The sequence below is a fragment of the Colobus angolensis genome, unplaced genomic scaffold (assembly GCF_000951035.1).
Source record: "Colobus angolensis palliatus isolate OR3802 unplaced genomic scaffold, Cang.pa_1.0 Scaffold2, whole genome shotgun sequence".
In the NCBI taxonomy this organism is placed as follows: Eukaryota; Metazoa; Chordata; class Mammalia; order Primates; family Cercopithecidae; genus Colobus; species Colobus angolensis.
Genome location: NW_012115154.1, coordinates 17116849 through 17135311, shown reverse-complemented (window position 1 = coordinate 17135311; position 18463 = coordinate 17116849). Strand labels below are relative to the sequence as shown.

The 18463-nt window shown below is 37.4% G+C and overlaps 1 protein-coding gene across 2 annotated transcripts in view; it reads left to right on the top strand.

Annotated features, from left to right (window-relative positions):
* EZH2 (enhancer of zeste 2 polycomb repressive complex 2 subunit) overlaps nucleotides 1-18463 on the top strand; it is a 74451-nt gene that overhangs the window by 41698 nt on the left and 14290 nt on the right. For both annotated transcript variants that reach the window (XM_011941418.1, XM_011941417.1), the window contains exons 4-8: nucleotides 6464-6580; nucleotides 9380-9500; nucleotides 10345-10485; nucleotides 11645-11747; nucleotides 12282-12445. In XM_011941418.1, the coding sequence (XP_011796808.1) occupies nucleotides 6464-6580; nucleotides 9380-9500; nucleotides 10345-10485; nucleotides 11645-11747; nucleotides 12282-12445 (646 nt within the window). The remainder of the gene's footprint in view (nucleotides 1-6463; nucleotides 6581-9379; nucleotides 9501-10344; nucleotides 10486-11644; nucleotides 11748-12281; nucleotides 12446-18463) is intronic.

The window sequence follows — 18463 nt, the reverse complement described above, 5'->3', positions numbered from 1 at the left end:
AGTTTTTTGTATTTTTTTTTTTTAGTAGAGACGGAGTTTCACCAGGTTAGCCAGGATGGTCTCGATCTCCTGACCTTGTGATCCGCCCGTCTCGGTCTCCCAAAGTGCTGGGATTACAGGCTTGAGCCACCGCACCCGGCCTAAGTTTTGTGTTTCTTAAAGGTTCCAAAAGTCTTTCTTCACTTCAAGATTATAAATTATCTACCTGTCTTTCCTTTAGTTCTCTGTTTTCATTTTTATATTCTAATATCATTTAACCCATCAGGAATTTCCTTTGGTGTAAAGAATGAATAGGGGATTTGGTTTCTAATTTTGTTCTTTTTAGTTTCCTGGTTGTTTCAACACTGTTTACTGAGAAATTAATGAATAGTGAGGGGCAGTTGTAAACTCGTTTTCGAAGATGAGCAGAATCAGCCTTCTTGGTTGGTGGTTCCCTTGGCAGTTTTACCACTAGAGCAAGACCTGAAGTGTTTCCCTTCAGAAACCACAGCCTGTGCCATCTTGCCCACTCACTTTTTTTCTTTCTTTTCTTTTCTTTTCTTTGACAGAGTTTCACTCTGTTTCACATGCTGGAGTGTAGTGGTGTCATGTTGGCTCATCTCATCCTCTGCCTCCTGGGTTCAAACTATTCTTGCACCTCAGCCTCTGGAGCAGCTGGGACTACAGGCGTGCACCACCACACCTGGCTAATTTTTGTATTTTTAGTAGAGACAGAGTTCACCATGTTGGCCAGGCTGGTCTTGAACTCCTGACCTCAAGTGATCCGCCCACCTCAGCCTCCCAAAGTGCTGGGATTACAGGCCTGAGCCACTGCGCCTGGCCTTGCCCACTCACTTGAACTCGAACCTGTACTACTTTATAGTATTAAGCCCAGATCCACTGATTTTAGCAAGGCTTCAAAACCATTTTACTGCCACAGCCTATATAAACTATAGATTTATATAATACTCTCTGTTCCGTTTCAGTTGTTTTTCCCCCAGTGACAGAAATTGTTCTGTTTCTACTCACAGGAGTGTTATTGAATTAGAAATTAGACTTTACATGTGATGGGTGAACATCGCTCTTGTTACCTGCTTCATGTACTTTTTTGAGTGCTTATGTCCTGTGATGACGATTCTGTTTCTGATCGCCAGTACTTAGCAAAACCGGAGTTTTTCCTCAAAGCTGCAGATGAGGGAATGATTTACCTTAACAGCCCTTCAGGGTTTTAACCTAGGATTAACTAGGTTTGCGTGTTTGTTATTCCTTTCATTCAGGGCCCAGCTTCTGAAGGTAGGATGCAAGGAAGAGCTTTAAGGATCTAAATTTCCTCTGAGCCTGGACAACATAGTGAGATCCTATCTCAATAAAAAATAAAAAAATTAGCCAGATGTGGTGACCACGTACCTGTAGTCCCAGCTACTTGGGAGGCTGAGGTGAGATAATCACTTGAGCCCGGGAGTTTGAGGCTGCATTGAGCCATGATTGCACCACTGCACTCTAACCTTGGCAACAGAGCTAGACCCTGTCTCAAAAATAAAAGGGGTCTAAACTTTCTGATATTGTATTCCAAATGTCCTATGTTAAATGCTGCGTTATCATCCCCTGCCCCTTGGAATGTAGAAACCATCACTTACAGGATAAAAGTGAACTGAGAAGCACATACCCTCGTGTTGTAGGGTAGAGGTTCTTCACCCAATCTGGAATCAGTCTGTAACAAATACTTAACAACACAAACTGAAATAATTTACAATCTGATATGAATTACTCTTTTTCATTCCTTAACTCTAACACTTGATTAGTTGCTTTCATTAAATACATCTGTGTTGATACCTTTACAGGGTTTTTTCTTCCATTTTTATTTCTGCCTCTCTCCTGTTGGAGCGACTCATTTCTTTTCAAGTGTCTTCTTCAATCATCCTTCCCCTATTTTGCCTTCACAACCTGATTATGAATTCACTTCCATTATTGAGCTTCTGATTATCCAAATTTGCTATTTATCTCATTGCAGTTTTTCTTCAGTGCTTCCTTTGCATAAAAGTAGCCTGAACTTAAATTATATACATGGTCATTTTCACCAGAAGGGCTAGCTAATTTAAAACTTGGGCATATTATCTTTTCTTTCCTCAAATTCTGCAGAATATAGGGTAGTTTCAGAAATCACCCCCAGCTTTTCTCTAGACTTGGCGGCAGCTGATGCTTTCTTCTGACTCTTCCTCTCCTGGAGTGCCGACCTTCCTGCACCTTCCTCGCTGTTGTCACATGGAAAGGCTACAGGATGTTAGACAATGTCAACAGTTCACTGTGTCTCTGGCATGAAATAAATGGACCAACCAGTATCCGAGAATATTTTTTACTTGGCTAACTGATTGTATATTTTCCCCTACTATATGGAAGTTGGACTTAGCCCTTATCATGTTAAAGGTTATTCAGAGGCAGGATGGCCATGACTGTTGTCTTTGGGATGTCCTGCTGTAAAATGGGGAATCATACCTACCTCACAGGGTAGTTGTGAAATTTAAAGAAGCTAACTTTGGTAAAGTCTCTAGCACAGTGCTTGGCACATAGTAGGGTGTGTTAATTTCTTTCCCTTCCCTGCAGGCCATTCACCTGCTCTTCCCTCTACGATTTTCCATAACACAGTTTTTACTTGGAACCAGCCTTCTGCCAAGAGTCTCAGTTTGGTTGTGTACTCCTACAACTACTATTTTTGGCTTGACTTCCCTCTCCAGCTCCCAGTGGTCCAGCCACACAGTCGCCTATTGTACCAGCTGGTTGATGTAAGTCTATCCATCCTCAGAGGAACCTGGTTACTTACCAGTAAACTGTGTTTCTCTGAAAATGTAGCATCCTTGGTAATGAATCTAGCCCCCCTCCCCTTTTTTTAAACCATTGATGAAGAATCATCTCTAACTTCCTTGTGTGATCCTCAAGTTGGAACTGGAATTAGAGAATCTAATTTGTTGATAAAGGTTTCCTAGTAAGTTCCTGAGTCCAGGACACATGGCTCTGACCAGGTGAAATGTGGAGACCCATGAGGTAAAAATTCTTTTCACTACTCTGAGTGACATGAAGCTTAATTATGTAAACTGTCAAGGATGATACATTTTCAAAGAAAAATAAGTTGCTGGTAAGTAACTGGGATTTTTGAGTAATTTTTCTGTAAGTCAATAAATAAGAAGCCCACATTTGTTTTTTACCAACAAATGCTTTTGCATTTGAATATTTCATAAATGAAAGGAATATGGTTAATAGTCATGGTTAATAGTTAAAGAATGGGATAGGTTTCTAGAGATACTAGAAATATAATGAGGTGGGGGTAGACCGTCAGTTTTCTAAATAGTTGCTCTCTTAGCTTTAAACAGAAATTGAAGTCTCCAGTAGAGAAAGTCATCAAATGTAGTCTGTTCATTCCAGAAACATTTTTTGAGTGCCTACTGTTTTTTTGAGACACTGTGCTGAGTATTGTTTCAAGACAAAGGTGAAGCCACACTTGGCTCAGCTGCTTTTGCCCTCAGAGAGCTTATTTCTTGTTTCTTAGTGACTCTCGCATGACTCAGAACTGAGGCGATGGGATACTGGGGTATGACAGAGGTATGGGATTGGAAGTAGTATGTAGTGCTGCAGCCTGTGCCTTAATATTTTCTGTGCTTCCATAAGTTCTTTCTGTTAATGGGAAAAATCAGCTGACTTCATTTAGGATTTGCAGAGTATTTTCTTATCACTAGAGCAACCATAGATGAAGCAAAGCCAATGCTCCTTCTTTCTCGTAGTTGAAAACAATATTCATTCTCTAACCCTTATGTGCGACTTTGGAATTAGGTGTTAAAGCAGGTGAATAAGTCAGAGTCGGAGAGGCAGCCCACTCCCCCTTAAGCTTTAAAAGCACTTCTTCCTTCAGAAGCCACAGAATTAATTTATTCCTGCCAAATGTAAAAAAACATCAGAATTTTCTTTTTAAGAAATGAAAATTGTTTTGTACTTTAAGTCACTGGATAGTATTTGATACTATCAGTATCACTAATTATATTCAGTATATTCAGTAATTATAAACACCTCCACCCCCAAATTTTCCCAGTTAAGTAGAAAGAAAGAAAGAAGACTTGGTAGTACTAATAAGTTGTTGTTGGAGGAAATGCTCCTATTACATTGTCATATGTCTCTATTTTATTTTTTTTTTTGAGGCAGGGTCTCACTCTTGTCACCCAGGCTTAGAGTGCAGTGGTGCTGATCACGGCTTACCGCAGCCTGTGCCTCCCAGGCTCAAGTGATCCTCCCACCTCGCACGTGCCACCTTGCTAGGCTAATTTTTTGTGTGTTTTTAGTTAGAGACAGTGTTTCCCCATGTTGCCCAGGCTGGTCTTGAACTTCTGGGCTCAAATGATCTGCCCATCTTGGCCTGCCAAAGTGCTGAGATTATACGCTTGAGCCACTGTGCCCAGCCATATCTCTGTTTTATATAGTAAATACTGCATGGTTGTAATTGTTATTTTGCCCCATGAACATTGCAAGGGCAAGAACTACAGTGCAGTAATTAATTAAGCTCACGGGTGTTGCAGTCAGACTTTAAATCCAGGTTTTAATCCTGGTTTTGTAATTTGCTACCTTTCTGACTAGACAAATTATATAACTTCTCTGAACCTCAGTGTCCTCATTTGTGAAGTTTTGATGCTAAAACTACATCATAAGGTTGTAATGAGGAGTAATTAAGATAATGTATATAAGCACTTAGCACAGTGCCTGCAACATAGTACGTGCTCAATAAATGTTAACTGCTGTTTTTATTGGAATATTGGATGGATGGATGAAGGATTGTATCAGAGGCCAAATAGCAGGAAGGGGAAAGATTATGGGCTCTGGAGTGTTAGTAAATTGTTCACACCGTCTTGTTTACTTGGGTTATGAGCCTTATTAGTATTATGATCTTTATCTTTGCCTTTTTGGAAAGCAAATTAATGGATGAATCACTGTCACAGTTCTTTCTAACTACTCCATCCTTAAACCTTTACTTTCACTAAGGAAGGAATTATTTTTGTGCTGCAGTGACTGTGATGATTGAGAGATTATCCCACTGGCCTGATGCAACCCAATGCTGAGGGTCAGGTGTGGCGCATATGCCAGATTTCTACTCTGAATTTCACCACACCTCGTTCTGCTATTCTTAAGATATTTTAAATAAAAAATTTAAACATTTAATATGTATGTGTGTATATATATATGATTTTTCAGTTTCATTTTACTACACTTCTTTTTTGCTCTATTTTCATTGATTGTGGATTATGAATGTGCGTCTAGGATATTTTTGAGAAGGCTCTGGAGGACTTACACTTGGGCAGTAGTACTCTTTAAGGAATCTCGGATTTGTAGACAGGGTGAAAAGTGCTGTGGTTATTTGGGCACAGAATTTTGCCATATTTCAGAGAATCAAAGATGCAAAATTTTTCACATTTAACATTCAAAACCAACATGCATCTTAGAATCACTGTGATAAGAACGGATTATATCTTTGTTTAGTTGGCAGCATTTTTTTCTTAGTGATACAGAAGATAATGGTATACCTTGAAATCGCTGTCATCATCGATTGTATGAAATATGGTGTTTCAAGGGACTGTGTGCACTGACACATTATAGCAATATGGCATCATGGCAATATGAGGAGCGGGAAGAGCAGGGGCTCCAGAGTCAGACTTTTGGAGTTTACATTCTAGCCCGAGAACCATGCGCAATCTTGGGCAAGCTACTGATCCTTTCTTTTCTATAGTTTTCTCACCTGTAAAATGGGGGCTAAGAATAGTATCCATCTTACAGTGTTATAATGAGGATTAAATAGAAGACATGTAATGTGTTTAAAATAGCCTAGCACATAAAAAATACTTAGTAATTAGCTAATATTATAATTCAGAGATTACAGTTTTGCAGAATAGATTTGAATTTACTTTGTTGTGATTGAAACACAAACCCATTACCCTTAATATTTATGTATCATGTGATAATATCAGCAGTTGACACTTAGATTTTAAAAAAGGAAGATAAAGATAAGGAAGATTAACCTAACAAGTTTTCTTATTCTTGTTAAGTAAGATTTAAGTGGCTTATTTGGCATATATATTATTATTCTGTGTGGTTGGAATGTAAGAGAAATGAAGGATGAGCTAGGAAATAAATGTCTAGCCAAAGCATGGAGCAGTTAATCAGATTGCTGAATCTCACATAAGTACAGTTTTTGATTCTTACTGATATTGGTAAGTATGGGAAGGGTTGGAGGTTTTAAACATTTGGAAAATTTGAAGCATTTTTTCACCCTAAGTAAAAGTGAGAAAAGAGAGAATCCTGTTTGGTTTATATGACCACTTTACTGTCCTAGGTAAGGACTTTTTCTTCAAAATTAAATATTTAGGTAGGCAGCATCTCTTTACAATATGATGGCTAGAGCTTAAGGTTGTCCTTTTATTCTTAAGAGTCAATTTTATTTTTTCTGTTTTAGTGTTCGGTGACCAGTGACTTGGATTTTCCAACACAAGTCATCCCATTAAAGACTCTGAATGCAGTTGCTTCAGTACCCATAATGTATTCTTGGTCTCCCCTACAGCAGAATTTTATGGTATGTAAATAAGATATCTTCTGCTTATTTGATAACTTATTTGAAATAAAAAAGCATAAATAATTTTATTGTCAAGGTGAATCAAGACAGTATAAAATCTGAAAAGCTATCAAAATAACACTTGAAGTAATTTTAAAAAATTGATTAATATAGTTTCTTTAAGGCCTGTGCAGTATTACTCTTTTCCTATATTCTCCAAAGGAAAAGTGTTAAGCAGTAACTATACCTAGGATTAAAAAGATTTAAAAGATGGACTGGGCGTTGTAGCTCATGCCTGTAATCCCAGCACTTTGGGAGGCTGAGGCAGACTGATCACTGGAGTCCGGGAATTGGAGATCCACCTGAGCAGTATGGCGAAACGCTGTCTCTTCAAAAACAAAACAACAAAAATTAGCTGGGTGTGGTACATGTCAGTAGTCACAAGCTACTCAGGAGGCTGAGGTGGAAGGATGGCTTGAGGGAGGTGGAGGTTGTAGTGAGCTGAGATTGTGCCATTGCACTCCAGCCTGGGTGACAGCCAGACCCTGTCTCAAAAAAAAAAAAAAAAAAAGGAATGAAGCTTATAGTTCTTATCCTTAAAAAAGTCAGTGTCCTATAATCTAAATCTGACTTTGGGTTTTTGTTAATTGAGAACTTACTGTTTAAAACAATTTTAGGTGGCATTTTATTTTGATAATGTACATTATATAATATTCATAGGGCTTATAAAACATGAGCTGAAACATATTTCCATTGCTAACTCTGACCCAGCAGCTTTTGTAATAAAATGCTAAAGAGAAACTGAAGCAAGTGTTCTTGACTGGTATTGCTAAATAAAAAATATATAGTTGTATTACTTAATTGATATATAAAGTGGAAAGGCTAATAAAATGTTGATGGAAGTCCTTGGTGAACCTGCTTTAGGGAATTTTTTAGTAACTTTTATGCTATGTACAGAAGAGTGTCAACTTCAGTTACTCTTCTGTAGTTGTATAAATTTGAGTGTAGTTTGAGAATTACATTACATGACCTTGAGGGAAGTTTCATGTTTTCACAGACTGAAATTCTGGAAGAATATGGTATTTAAATTTTTCATTAAATATAATTTATGAATCATCCATGGATTTTGCTGGTCCAGCCTGGGTGACAGAGCCAGACCCTGTCTGATTTTGCTGACCAAAGCAGATTAGGCACATAATCTTTATTATAACTAGGATATGTTTTGGTGAGCAGGATGATGTGGATATGATTGAAAAGACAAAATATGTAAGTGTCACTTAATTTTGGCTTAGATATAAAGAAATGAACCCCTAGTTTAAATGAAATTAGTGCAAGGTGAAATGAGATGAAAACAGGCCTCTAGTGTGTACATAATCTTGAATTTGAATATATGGATACATTAAAATCTGCATTTTAATTATATGCTCCTTTTATCCCACTTTTCCTTGTCTGTCTATGGTACTGTTATCTTTATGAACTCTCCAGTTGTCCTAAATTTGTTACCTAGGGATTATTTGAGATTTTTTTCCACATTTCTTGCCTGCTAGTAGTCCCATGTATGGCCTTTTCCAGCGTGTTCTTCCCTGTGGGCCATGATCACAGTGCCCGGCCGAGCCTGCGCCCTCTCACCCTTTAAAGAGCTGCTGTGTCCTCCCAGTCAGGCATAGCCAGTCCAATTCTGCTTGTCAGAATTATCTTTCTAAAATTCTGTTCTTAACCAATATCCTTTTCAAAGGCCTCTTAAGATTTAGACTTGTCTTCACTTGGAATTAGTCTCTTTAAACATGTGCTTCAGAACTGTCCAGTCTTTATCTATGGTTACTGTCATTTTTATTCTTCGTTGGAAATGCTCTTCCTCCCATGAATGTCAGCTTTCTTTCCCTTGTATTCTTAAGTATTCTGTTCTCTTAACTTTTCTTTGATTGGCTCTTCTTCTTCTCTGTTGTCTTCCAAAGCTTGATAAAAACTCACCTGTCATCTTTACTAGCACTGTCAACTTTGATATTCATCTCATTCATCTAAATATTGAAATATTTTATGTTTTTGTAGAATGTTCTTATTTTACATATAAGTACATATCCTTTTGGCATAAACTTTAATGGACTATCAATACTCTACATCCCTAGAATTTTATGATATTGGATGTCTTAATTTTTTTTTTTTTCATTTTACCTTAAACTATTACAATTTAATGGCTGTTTTAATAACCGGATCATCAAGTGGAGTTTGGGAGTCTTGTCGTTTTTTGGGATGGGTCTATATGGATCTTGATATACCATATTTCATCATCCTGTGTTAACATCTAAAGTGTGCCTTAAAACCGATGATGGCTGGGCATGGTGGCTCATGGTGCCAGACACCTGTCATCCCAGCACTTTGGGAGCCAAGGCGGGCGGATCACTTGAGCTCAGGAGTTCGAGACCAGCCTGGGCAGCATAGTGAGACACTCGTCTCAAATAAAAAACAAAAAACAGAAAAACAAACGGATGATGTCTTCTCATAATCTAGAGCATCTTTTTCTTTCTTAGAGGTATGTAAAATAATGGTAAGTTTTAATGATTGATGACAGACTAAGTGCAGTATTTTTTCTTGAATCAAATTTTTTTCCTGTCAACAGTTTTCTCAGATATGCTTATTGGCGAGAGGAGTCTTTTTATTCTTTGATACATTTTAGAGTTTGCTCTGCTCTCTGACTAGTATTTTATATCTGGAGAACTGGGTCAGGACATCTACATATGAAAAAACGGTTGTATTTTAGTTATTTCACATTTGATACTTAGAATAAACCTGCTTTTTAAATTTTTTTTTTCTTATTTTTAGGTGGAAGATGAAACTGTTTTACATAACATTCCTTATATGGGAGATGAAGTTTTAGACCAGGATGGTACTTTCATTGAAGAACTAATAAAAAATTATGATGGAAAAGTACACGGGGATAGAGGTGAGCCATACGCTTCTTCTGTTGGAAAAAGGGGCTAAAGAATTGAGAGATAATTTTGTTTATGAGGCATAGGGCATGAGAAAAATTTTAATATTAAAATTAAGTTTTGCACTGAACTATAAGGGACTGAACCTGGGCCTAGGCCTAAGATTTTCAGTATTTTCCCTAACTATTTTTGGGAAAATTAGGAGGATCATATTTGCCACCTGATAATTACGCATAGTTGGTTATAACATAAATTATAATGGCAGTAACATGTAAATTAAATAGAAATTGAGTGTATGTAGATTTTAAGATTCTTTAGTAATAAAATTAATTAGGACTGGGGCTCTGCTGTGGCATGTGGGGGCTCCAGCCCCTACTGTTCAAAAATACTGCTCCTCTAGGGACTACAGTATCTGAAATTCAATCATTAGAGTCATGGTTTCAGTTTTTTGTGTCCAGGAGGCCCTGTCAAAGTGTCTGAAAGGGTAATATTTGTAATAGCATCATCCATTGTCATTATCAGCAGAAAGCAGGATCTGAAGTCATCAGTTAAAGGACAGATCCGTTGTTTGGGAGGAGGCTAAAGCCACAATCAGTTCCTAGAGAATTCAGTTTTCTACTAGAAACTTTTGGGGTGGGGCTATTCGACAAAGTAGCAGGTATTAAAGATAATTTTCCTTCCTAACTTTGCCTAACGCCAGTCTTGAAAATGATCTTATCTTTTCCTTCCCTCATTTCAATAATAATGTTTTAGTGCTAGTTACTAGGCTATGCCTGTTTTGTACAAGTAGAAAAAGGATACATAAACTTTTGACATTACTACTTCCCTTGTGTGTTTCTGACATTTGATGCATTTCAGAATGTGGGTTTATAAATGATGAAATTTTTGTGGAGTTGGTGAATGCCCTTGGTCAATATAATGATGATGACGACGATGATGATGGAGACGATCCTGAAGAAAGAGAAGAAAAACAGAAAGATCTGGAGGATCACCGAGATGGTATGCCTGGTTATTAGGATTCTGTGTAGCCATTACAGCTTTCTTTCAAAAACAGTAGAAAGAGTAGAAGTAGAGCTTAGTTTCTTCTTTCTCTTTTTCTTTCTTTGCTAAATGTCACACTGATAGCAGTATAATCAAAATTAGCATATTATGGCCAGGCAAGGTGGCTAACCCTGTAATCCTAGCACTTTGGGAGGCTAAGGTGGGCAGATTGCTTGAGCCCAGGAGTTCAAGACCAGCCTGGGCAACATAGTGAGACCGCATCTCTACTAAAAAGTAAGAACATGAGGCAGGGTGATTGCTTGAGCCTAGGAGGTGTGTAGGTTGCATTGAGTTGTGATTGTGCCACTTCACAATCTGGCTGGGTGACAGAGTGAGACCCTGCCTTAAAAAAAAAAAAAGAAAAGAGCATATTACCTGCAACATTATCTTCACTTGAGTGTCTCTGTTTCCTTTGGCTAGCAAAGAACATAATTTTTCTGTGAGCTTCTCTGGGCATCATTATAATATATAACATATTGATATTCACTATGTACAAGTTGTGTACTAATCACTTCATGTGCACCACCTCACTTAATCCTCATAACGGCTTCATGAGGTGGATGCTACTATCAGATCCATTTTCTATTTGAAGGGATAGATTTAGAGAGGTTAAGTAACTTACAAGATTACACTATTGGGAACAAACAGAGACAATAGCTGGTGTTCTCTACTTGGCAAAGCTCATGTTAAGGCAGCATAGAATAATTTGGCGGGTGAAATAGCAATTTCTAAGAAGCATATTTGAAAAAGAGAAAATAACAAAAAGGTACCTTATTGATCATCTAGTTCCGCTCCTTCATTTTACAGATGAGTAAACAGACCCAAGAGGTAAAGTGATCACTCTTTGTCACAAAAATCAGTTAGTAGCAGAGGTGGGAGTGGAACGAGGTTTTCTGCTTCCCAGTGCTCTTAAAGCTTTTCATATTTGAATTTTGGTTTTGACCGGCTGGTATTCCACAGACACATGTAAAGTATGTGAGAAGTAAGTCAAACACAAAATTGAGATGATTTCTTAGAAAATCAACTTTGTTACAGAGACGTCGTTGGGTGGAGAAAATTAAAGATCGAAAACTTGTTTACTTCCATTCCTTTTTGCCTTTCATGTTCTCCTATTTAGATAAAGAAAGCCGCCCACCTCGGAAATTTCCTTCTGATAAAATTTTTGAAGCCATTTCCTCAATGTTTCCAGATAAAGGCACAGCAGAAGAACTAAAGGAAAAGTAAGATATATTCCTTTGAGGCAATCTTGCCCTGTGTGGTATGTAACTCACCATTTTGGTTTATTACAAATGGAATCAATGTAGTGGATGAGCCACTACACTTTATTTACAATGTTTGCAAGATACTTGAAGCAACATATGTACCTGTGGTACTCTGCATTACAAAATATTTCCTGTAGATAGAATAAATAATTTATATCTACACATAAACACACATATGCACATACAATCTACAGTGGTAGATTTACAGGAAAATTATCTGGATACTGATAGCAAAATTTGGTGTTTAGTTAAAACTGATATATCCTTTTCCATGATATATTTGAATCATATCAATGAATTTGATTCTTCGTAACACCATGCACAATATTTAGTTGGCTCTTTATCTAAATAAAGATTGTTGTAGGTTAGAGCCATTCCTATATGTTTTAGGCAAGATGAACATCGAAAGTAACACATGGAAACCTTTTAGAAACTTTTCAAAAAATTGATTTTTGTTTCATGTTTACTTAAATTTTTTTTGGTTAATGTCAGATATAAAGAACTCACCGAACAGCAGCTCCCAGGCGCACTTCCTCCTGAATGTACCCCCAACATAGATGGACCAAACGCTAAATCTGTTCAGAGAGAGCAAAGCTTACACTCCTTTCATACGCTTTTCTGTAGGCGATGTTTTAAATATGACTGCTTCCTACATCGTAAGTGCAATTATTGTACGTTTTCATTTTCTATCTTTGTTGTGGAATTATGTTTTAAACCAGCTTGGAGAGTGCTATCATTTATTACAGCTAGAATTTATCATGTAATCCTGTAGTTACTTTGAAAAGTCTTTAGATCTCAGTATTATTATTTTTACTTTGTTGCTTGAAGATTGCTCTGAAATCTTTTGTCTGTATTTCATTTGGACTACGATTTTCCACTAATACAGAATTCAGGTCAGTAATTTTTTTTTTTTTCCATAAGTGCTAACTAAGCAGTTGTTTTACAATAAAACTATTATTATGAACTAACTGATAGCCCAGAGCAACATTGCTGATATTGATGAACAAATTGTGTTAAATAAGAAATTGGCCAGAAAAATGTTCAGGTAAGTAAGTGCTTGTCGATTTAGTGTAAATTTTTTTTGCCCTCTGGGTAAGTTTTTTTAAAAAAATACCTGCATTTGAATACAAGTAAAACATAAAATGTTCTTAGTGAAAATTTAAGTATGGTATATACAAAAATACTTTTTTCCCCTGGCATTTCTAGGGAATGTGGTTTCTTAGTAAATTTTCCTGGTAATTGAAACCTTTAAGCACAGTTTAAAAGCATCAACTACTTTTGAGGCACATATTTTGAAAATGTATTTAATAGTTCCTAATTTTCCTAGAGTAATTTGCTTATTATAGTTCAGTTTTTCCCATATTGTATTTTAGTATGTCTGTCTATGGCATGGTGACTTCTTTAGGGGCTTTGACCCATTGTAAAATCGTTTTCCCCTGTACTGAATGGCTCCACATTACTTTGTTTTGGGTTCCTATGCCTACCATTGACAGATTTATTCCTCCTCATTCACCAATGATATGTCTTTTTAAGCTTGCCCAAGCTGCTGTACCTCATCTCCTCCTAAGTTTTTGCTGTGCTTATTTTTCCTACAACTAATAATGTGTTGAGTGATGTACACATTGGTCTGGAAATGTTAAGTTTTGTTTTTGTGTGTGACATATTAGTGGTTTAGTTATCTTAAAATAGAAAAACTTGAAGTAGATTTTTAGAATTATCATTATATCGTAACCTCCTTGCTCTTGTTCTCATCTTCTATTCTGGTTTAAATTGATTTGGTAGTTTTAAAAATTCGTAGTAAGTCATCCATTTGTTGCTTCAGCCATTGGACAGTTAAGCCCTTGAAATAGTTGTCTTGAATTTCATTTTAATTCCCCTTTACACACCATCAATTTATGAATTACTTCCAGTTTTTATTAAGAATATTGTAAATTGCATGCAGATATCACTATGCCTAAAGAACTGAGTAGAAGCACTATTTTGGAGTCGCCGAAAGGTTCTTCCAATTTGTTGTTTATAGATGTAGCATTTAGTAAAGTTTTTTGCTGTAAAAATGAACCATAGAAGTAGGACACTACTTTTAAACATTACAAGAGTTCTTTTATTGTGCTATTCAGAGAAGAGTAATTTTTTTTTTTTTAACTTGAACCTTGAACCTCTTACGTATCTCATCATTCTAGCTGGGGAGAAGAGAGGAATATTTTACTTTATTAATAAAGTTGGCTTTCATGGGACTAATTGGCTGCCTCCTTGTAGCATTTGGTAGCCATGGGTCCGACTTTGCTAGGCCCACTTTTACTTCTTTTTACAGCAGAGCCAATGTCTTCATCATTCAATCCTAATGAGTTCTATAGGAACTTCATTGCTTTACATTAACTTTGACAAAATACCACACATGGTACATTTTTCTTAGGTAAAGTAAGTTACTAAATCATGAAATACATAGAATCATGCATTATGGATGGAGATGCATTCTGAGAAATGTGTTGTTAGGTGATTTTGGCATTGTGTAAACAGAGTGTACTTACACAAACCTAGATGGTACAGCCCATGACACACCTAGGCCACATACCCTTCAGCATGTCACTCACTGTACTGGATACTGGAGGCAATTGTGACACAATGGCAAGTATTTGTATATTTAAATCATTAATAAACATAGAAAAGGTACAGTAAAAATACAATATTATGATCTCATGGTACCACTATTGTATATACATACGGTCCATCATTGACTCAGATGTTATGCAGTACATAACGGAATTTTTTTTTTTTTTTTGAGATGAAGTCTCATTCTGTTGCTCAGGCTGGAGTGCAGTGGTGTGATTTCGGCTCACTGCAGCCTCCGCCTGCTGGATTCAAAGGATTCTCCTGTCTCAGCCTCCTGAGTAGCTGGGATTACAGGTGCCTGCCACCACGTCCAGCTAATTTTTGTATTTTTAGTAGAGATGGGGTTTCACCATGTTGGCCAGGCTGGTCTTGAACTCCTGACCTTAAGTGATCCACCTGCCCCGGCCTCCCAAAGTGTTGAGATTACAGGCGTGAGCTCCTGCGCCTGGTCGATTGTATGTTAAATGTAGCGTTTTGTGCTTTAGTTTTCTGGTCTCTATCTTGGGGATATGGTACTACTTCCTTTATAGAACTGTTGTGAGGATTAGATGAATTAATATGTGGAAAATAGTTAAAATGGTACCTGACTCTTGTTAGCTGTTGTGATTTTTAAAATAGGTCATCATTCACATGGTTTACGTTTCCAAAAAGTATTAATATGAAGATGTGCTGGGCGCAGTGGCTCATCCTTTTAATCCCAGTGCTTTGGGAGGCAGAGGTGGAAGGATTGCTTGAGCCCAAAAGTTTGAGGCTACAGTGAGCTATGATCATGCCACTGTACTCCAGCTGGGTATCAGAGTGAGACTCCATCTCTTTTAAAAAAAAAAATAAAGTATGAAAATGTGTACAATGAAGTCTCCCAATGATTTTCTGTTCCCCATCCATCGAATTTTTACCTCACTCCTTTCACTTTTATTAGTAGTTAACCACTTTTATTAGTTCTCTTGTATTTCTTTTTTTACCATTTCTTTGACAAGTATAAAGATACTCTTTTTTTTCTGACCATCTTATTTAAATGGTGCCATAGCATTCAGGCTTTTCCCTTTTTTGGGGATAAGGATAGGATTTAATATTGTAGCTCTTAGCTTTATCTGTATAGCTGCATAGCCTGTGCTGTAGGAGGTTCCAGAACTTACTAGACTGGTCTCCAATGGTGACCATTTGGATTATTTTGAGCCTTACGCTGTAACAGTGCCACAGTGAATTACCTTGCAGATATCTGTACCCATTTCACACAAGTTTAAGTTTACCTGATAAACTCTATTTAGGTATTGCCAAATGACCTGCCATACGGGGATACAGCACTTTAAAACCCTACCAGCAAAGTCAGAGAGCCCTGCCCGTAGAAAGTGTTACCAAACTAATTTTTCAAGTTGATTTTGTAAGTGAAAAGGCTTTTAGTATTATTTTTAGGTTCTTGTTTTTCTTTATTTTTTAATCTCTGCTTCCCACAGGTGATAAGCATTGTTTTAATATCTGGGTTTTATTCCTTTGAATGAGGGTAGGATCTTCCTATATGTTGAAGAGTGAACTATTTTTATTCTTTGTTTTTTTTTTGTTTTTGTGAGACAGGGGTCTTGCTCTGTCGCCCAGGCTGGAGTGCAGTCTTGGCTCACTGCACCCTCTGCCTCCTGGGTTCAAGTGATTCTCCTGTGTCAGCCTTCTGAGTAGCTGGGATTACAGGCGCGCACCACCTCGCCTGGCTCATATTTGTATTTTTAGTAGAGACAGGGTTTCACCATGTTGGCCAGGCTGGTCTCAAACTCCTGACCTCAGGTAATAACCCACCTCAGCTGTGTGCTAGGATTACAGGTGTGAGCCACCGCACCTGGCCTATTTTTATTCTTGGTCTTATAGGTCTTTTGATAATCTTAGGAGCTTTTTATATAATCAGGAAATTAGGTTTTTTGAAATATGAGTTGTAATTTTTTTCAGGTTTATTTGATAAAAGTGCCGTAAGCAAAGTTTAAACTTTTTTTTTTTCTTTTTTTTTGAGATAGAGTCTTGCTCTGTTGCCCAGGCTGGAGTGCAATGGTGTGATCTTGGCTCATTGCAGCCTTTGTCTCCTGGGGTCAAGTGATTCTTGTGCCTCAGCCTCCAGAGTAGCTGGAACTACAGGCATGTGCTACCACACCCAGCTAATTTTTGAATTTTTAGTAGAGATGCGGTTTTGCCATGTTGGCCAGGCTGGTCTCGAACTCCTGACCTCAAGTGATCTGCGTGCCTCAGCCTCTAAAAGTGCTGAGATTACAGGTGTGAGCCACTGAGCCTGGTCAGTTTAAATATTTTTTAAAAAGTAGTTGAATTTATCAGTTAGCTTTCCCATTCCAAGATTATAAAGGGTTTTTCACTTTTTCTAGTATGTTTTAGGCTTCATTTTTTTTAAACATATAAATCTTTGATCCATTTGGAATTTAATATAATATAGATTATAAATCTGATCCTCCTTCTCACTTCCAAAGTTGCCTAGTTGTTTCATTTACTGAAAAGTTCATCTTTCACTGCCTTGAAATATTTCCTTCATTGCCTGTTGCCATATGTATTTGGGTTTCTCAACATTGTGTTCCTTTAGTCTATTCATGAGGCGGTATTCAGACATCTCTTGGCAATTCTTGTTTTTCTATATAAATTTATTTATTTATTTATAGACAGGGTCTTGCTCTGTCACCCTGGCTGGAGTGGTGCAGTGGCACAATCATGGCTCAGTGCAGCCTTGACTTCCTGAGCTCAAGCTATTCTCCCATCTCAGCCTCCAGCGTAGCTGGGACTACAAGCATGCATCACCATTGCTGGCTAATTTCCTTTTTTTTTTCTTTTCTTTTTTAGAGATAAGGTCTCACTGTGTTGCCCAGGCTGGTCTTAAACTCCTGGCCTCAAGTAATCCTCGTACCTTGGGCTCCCAGAGTGCTGGGATTACAGGCGTGAGCCACTGCACCCAGCCTGTATACATTTCAAAATCTGTTTGTCTAGTTCTTTTTTAAAAAAAATTAGTGGTATGTTTATTGGAATCCCATTAAATTTATAAATTACCTAACTTCTTTTTAAAATATAAGGGTTAAGTCTTACTAACCATACCATCACCTCTCTTTTTGTCCTTTAATTACCTCCCAAGTTTTCTTTATATAACTCTTGTACATTTTTTGTCGAGTATTTCTAGGTATTAAACTTCTTGCTGTTGGGCTTTTTCCACATTTTGTCTTCTGTTTTGTACCCTGCTACCTTACTGCATTGTCTTCGTGTTGATCAGTTTCTCAGTACGTTCTTAGGAGTTTTCCAGCTGTGTAATTATACTGTCTGTAGTTATTAATGGTTTTGCCTTCTTTCCAGTCTTTATAACCGAAGCTTCTTTCTCTTTTCTACATACTTTATTTATTTATTTTTTGGTGGGGCGGGGAGCAGGGAGGCTTTCTGATAAAAACAAACAAACAAACCGGAAAGCCTGCAAGACAAATTGTAAAAGAGCTGTAACTGTGTTTTCTACCTACTTCAGCTTGTATTTTCAGTACAGTTTAAAAATTAGTAGTGCTGGTAGATAGAGATAAATGTTCTGTGTCTTCTGGATGAGTTTTAGAAAATTATTCTTTACATCCAGGTTGAATAAAGTTTATGTGTTCTCTAATGGTGGTTTTATTTTTGTTAATATTCTTGTTTTCTATGTATTTCATTGTCACTTTTTTTTAAAGAAGTGGTTTACATATTTTAAATTATGTATTTTTTTTCTTCAGAGAACAAGCTACAATGTTAGATTAACTCATAAAGAGAAAAATAGTTGTATTAGGGTGCCTAAGCGAACGTAATCCAGCACCAGATTAGTATTGGGTGTTAGGCTTTCTGGAGCCTAATTGCTCACACACTGCAACAGAATCTAAGCCTCGAATTTTTCTTCTTCTTCTTTTTTTTTTTTTTTTTGAGACAGAGTCTCGCTGCCCAGGCTGGAGCGCAGTGGCCGGATCTCAGCTCACTGCAAGCTCCGCCTTCTGGGTTTACGCCATTCTCCTGCCTCAGGCTCCCAAGTAGGTGGGACTACAGGTGCCCGCCACCTCACCCGCCTAGGTTTTTTTTTT